This window comes from Nuphar pumila, chromosome 3, assembly GCF_984573655.1.
Source record: "Nuphar pumila chromosome 3, dmNupPumi1.hap1.1, whole genome shotgun sequence".
In the NCBI taxonomy this organism is placed as follows: domain Eukaryota; kingdom Viridiplantae; phylum Streptophyta; class Magnoliopsida; order Nymphaeales; family Nymphaeaceae; genus Nuphar; species Nuphar pumila.
The window spans coordinates 1,384,822-1,389,805 of NC_143251.1; the positions used below are offsets into that span (position 1 = coordinate 1,384,822).

The window sequence follows — 4,984 nt, forward strand, 5'->3', positions numbered from 1 at the left end:
TCAGAAAGAGAATAATTTTTTCACGTACTCTTTAGATGTCGTTCATCTACAAGATGTACGACGCTTAGACACCCTCAAAATGAAGGGTCCCCACTCCCCACTTTGAAAGGCTCTGAAAGCTTCTTCTTTTTTTCTTTTTATGCCGTCCACATTCAAGATGAATGGCGTTTATGATTGCAAAATGGACGGACGATTTCGTTAGAGCATGGTGGCTTTGTTGGTGTGGTTCATCTTGGCGATGAACGACATAGACTCAGGAACCAGGGCTGCATTTCCCGTCCACCGTTCCTTGGATTTTATCTGCACTCATTTATTTTGGTGTCGTTGACCATAGTACTTATGGACCAGGGACAAGGTTCTTTGCATCTGACCCCACTTGCCTTTTATATATAGATAGATAGACGTCTTCCTCATCGTGAATTACCCTTTTGACTTAATGTCCAAAGCCCACCATGGCCTCCCTCCTCCTCCTCCTCCTCCCTCTGTGTCTGGCGATGCTCTGGAGATGTATATACGTCTTCGTGTGGGTTCCGGCGAGGGTCCGACAGCATTTCCGGCGACAGAGAATCCGGGGACCCCCCTTGAGGCCGCCCTTCGGGAACGCGGGGGAGATCGTTGGGTTCATCAGGGAAGCGCAGTCGAAGGCCATGCCCAGTTTCCACCATGACATCGTGGGGAGGGTGTTGCCCCACTACCTGCACTGGACCTCCCTCTACGGAAGGAGCTTCCTCTTTTGGTTCGGCAGCAACCCGCGGCTCACCGTCCCCGAGCCCGACCTCATCAGGGAGGTCCTCCTCAACGCCAAGGGCTTCTTCGAGAGGCTCGACTTCAACCCCCTCTCCAAGCAACTCATCGGAGACGGCCTCGTGGGGATCAAGGGCAAGAAGTGGCTGCGCCACAAGAAGATCATCAACCCTGCCTTTCATATGGATCACGTCAAGGTACTCTCCCTGCCCCTTGCATTTTCTGCAAGTTCTTAAATTTCAAGCCATGGGATAAGCTGGAGATACCATTTAGGTGACCAAGTTCACGAACTTGGTTATGCTTTAGCTGATACAGAAACACGCCCCCCGGAAGTGCCTGCCTAGACAGGGAGGGTAAGGGTGGGTGAGTAAAAAATAATTTGCTTAGACGACGAAACGGGGGGCGTCATTTTCAATTTTTCATAGTCGCGGACAATCTTTTTTTATTCTTTATTTGGTTGTGGTGCTCATTATTAATAACTCAACTACTTCAAATCCAGATCAGATCACGTCGTACAGTATATTACAGCAGTCAGTTATATCCTATCCCCACCGTGAGACCTACGGTGAGGATTGAATCTGATCTGACGAATCAGTGATATAGAAATGTAAAATTACAATGTGACGCATGGTAGCATTTGTAGGTCAGCATGGAAGAAAAAGACGAACAAAATAATAAAATACACGAACCAGATCATCACTGCTTACGGCCGTGAACTTCGTTCGGTCCACTTGCCTCAGATGTTCTCATCCACCCTTCCTAGACAAATCCCGTTTTTTTTAGACCGGCCTACAGTTGAATCTGCCTTAAAGTGGCGATGATGGTGATACCGGTTATTGCTTGATGGGTCAATTGAGTCTACCCTAGTTTTAGTTTTCGCATCCATTGTGTCTCGCGCTAAGCTTTTGAAATGGGGCATGTCCAGTACAAAGCTCTATTTAGTGAAAAATGCATCGAGAGTGTAGGAATACGTAGTATGCATTCGCTTGACCGGTGATGTGCGGTGGTAGTACGACACGCGACAGGCATCGGTATGGTTGTTAGTGCATCACTGTATTGTGGCACAGACGTGAAACATTGTTTGGTTAAAGAGTGCCAACGGATAAAAGGATGTTGCCTTTTGAGATTTGGTTAAGGACCTCTCGGCTTGCAGGATGTCTCACGATTGGACGCATGAGGGTACATGTGGGTTAAGGATAGTTTTTCCAAGAATCACATTAGGTGATTCTAATCGAGTATGGTGACTCGGAGCTAGGCGAGTGAACGTATAGGCACCGGTGAATGAGTCTGAGTGGTGTTCTTCGCTATGGTGTTCAATCATCGACTGGGCTTTAGACTGAGGGCTAAAAAGTTTTGTTCTTTCAGTGGTGAGGTTCTGTTGTAGCATGCACATGGAGTTGCAATACTCTCCATGGCACGCAAGGTTAATGCACATTTGTACCCCTTTCGGAAGTGATAGCTGATCATATGAGACAACTATACACTAAGCGACATGAATTATATGGAATTCGTATTTGAAAATGTGTTTGATTAGTTTTCGCTAAGCAGCTGCATACGAGGTGGTGTGTAGAAACAATGAAAATGATTCAGCACATGAAAAAGTATTAGTACGCAGCCTTTGACCGTTAGGCTGGCCAGATTGAGCAGCTTGGTGCATCGCAGGTTTGTGAAGCATTCTATGCCCATGACAGAATGATAGAAGGTCTTGCGATGGTAAGAAAGAACTATCGCGCTGCATAGGCTTATTGAAAAAGTAAGCTCGTAACACATTCTATGTTACATATAATCAGCGAATCCATGTTTGCAAGGGATCCAATATTGTGGCTCTGATTCAGAGAGAGAGAGAGAGAGAGAGAGGTGACGGGCGTTCATAATGGATGAGACCATGACTTGAGCCACTTGCCTTGAAAATCTGGTGGCTTAGACTTACTGCTTTTGTGTCATCCATGCCGGTGCATGAAACTTAGGCCCACTGCTTTTGTGTCATCCATGGTGGTGCATGAAACTTAGGCCACAGTGTGATGGACGTTTTAGACGGCATGAGTGTATCCCCAAACCTTCTTTTAAAGTTTAGTTTAGGATTTTTCCTTTTCTTTTTAAGTTGAAAATAGAAAACAGAATACACAACAATTCCATACCATCTGGATACATCTCCCGTTTAAGACACAAAAAGTTCTTTAAGAATTGTGTATCATGGTATATCAGATTTCATTCAATTTTTATTAGGTTTGGGTTCGAATACTTTGGTTTCAATTCCTTGGTTTCAATGTCAAGAAAAAAAAAATCTCACAGATACTTTGTCTTGTGATCTCAATTTATGAAATTATAACTAAATTAAAACTTTATGCATTTTCTTTTTGGGTTCAATCTGTTATTTTTTCATAATTTTTACTTTTTAAGTTTTAATCCCATATTACTACAGTATGATTTTTCCCAGTTCCATTTATCGCTATGGGCGGGATAACTAGTACTCCTACTAATAGATGTGAACGCATTGAGGGTGAAAGAAGGGGGACAAAAAATGGAAAATACAGAGCTCAATCCAGTTAATATTCTTCACCGTTCGAGCATCCAGGCTTATGTAGCCAAGCGGAAAACTTTAGTATGCCCATAGTAACGTTATGAGTTCCTAATGCTAGAATAAACGGCTCCCTGGAAGATATAAATATTATTCTAATGATATTTACTGCACGCGGAAGAGGTGTTGCATTTTATGGCCTTACCACCTTACTCCGATGTAAGATACCTGATAAATTTCAATTAATACATGATATAAATAGGGTATGGTTTCAGCCATGGTTGCTAGCACCGAAGTCATGTTAGAAGGGTGGGAGAAGGGAACCGGAGATGGATGGAAGGAGGTGGAAGTACACAAAGAGCTTCATATCTTGGCAGCAGACATCATCTCAAGAACTGCTTTCGGGAGCAGCTATGAGGAAGGAAAACACATCTTCAGTTTGCAAGAAGAACAAACGGCGCTAGTATCACAAGCGTTGCGCAGCGTCTACATACCTGGCTTCAGGTAATAGCCCTTAATTTTGCTAGTCTTGAATGTACGTGATGCTCGGAACGAATAGCTTTGCAGTTCACACTCTGCTGCTTCTTGCACACACTTCTAACCATATATGGTCTTGAAAACAATTTTTCTTTTCTTTTTTTTCTGAAGTGTTGTTTTTCAATATGCATTCTTCTTTGAAGATTCATCCCTACACAAAAGAACAAGAAGAGATGGAGGCTTGAAAACGAGATTAGGTCCTTGTTGCGAGAGCTGATCGCCGAGAAAAAGGCAGAATTGAAGGAGAAGAATTCGAACCTATTGAGCTTGATGCTTTCTGCAAACAGCGAAGAAAGGGAGGATCAGAGGATGAGTATGGAGGAAATCGTGGACGAGTGCAAGACTTTCTACTTTGCGGGCAAGGAAACCACCGGAAATCTATTGACGTGGAGCGTTCTTCTTCTTGCATTACACAAAGATTGGCAATCGAGAGCCCACGAGGAAGTCATTAGTGTTTGTGGACACCATGGACATCCGGTTGCAGAGAGCTTGAACCAACTCAAAATTGTGAGTTATTAATTCCTTTTTGTTTAATTTCCACTGGCCATGGATTCAATTCACAAGAGAAGAAGAAGAAGAAGCTTATTGCTACATTGATGAAACAGGTGGAGATGGTCCTGAAAGAAGCTCTGCGCCTTTACTCCCCAGCGGTCTTCACCCTTCGAAAGGCTTGCACTGACGTGAAGCTTGGCAGCCTGAGCGTGCCAGCCGGAACGCAGCTATACCTGCCGATCCTAGCCGTCCATCACGACCCCGAGTACTGGGGACCTGATGTGTCAGAGTTCAACCCGGCGAGGTTTTTCGATGCTGGTTCTGGGTCTAGCACCTCAAGTACTGCTTTCTTCCCCTTTGGGTTGGGACCCAGGGTGTGCATCGGCCAGAACCTGGCCATGACTGAGGCCAAGGTCGTGCTTTCCATGATCTTGCAGCGATTCTCTCTCGACGTCGCTACTGCTTACGTGCATGCACCCATGCTCTTGATGACCTTGCAACCGCAGCATGGTGCGCAGGTGCTCCTTCACAAGGCGCCTTAGACTGGCTACACCATGACGTCCACATTTTCATGTTACTTTATTAACGGGCCAAACTTCCCAATTAGTAGCTCCTTGCTTGCATTCAAAAAAAGAAAAAAAAAACTTGTGGTAAATAAAATATGGGTTTTGGATTGCCTTTCAAAAATGAAAA

At 44.5% G+C, this 4,984-nt stretch overlaps 1 protein-coding gene across 1 annotated transcript; it reads left to right on the plus strand.

The window, feature by feature from the left end:
- The first annotated feature begins 417 nt into the window (after window positions 1-417).
- LOC149841584 (cytochrome P450 734A1-like) lies at window positions 418-4,984 on the plus strand. Its single transcript, XM_089998564.1, has 4 exons — window positions 418-941; window positions 3,525-3,766; window positions 3,943-4,306; window positions 4,405-4,984. Exons 1-4 carry the CDS (start codon window positions 453-455, stop codon window positions 4,831-4,833), a joined length of 1,524 nt encoding a protein of 507 aa, XP_089854690.1. The 5' UTR covers window positions 418-452; the 3' UTR covers window positions 4,834-4,984.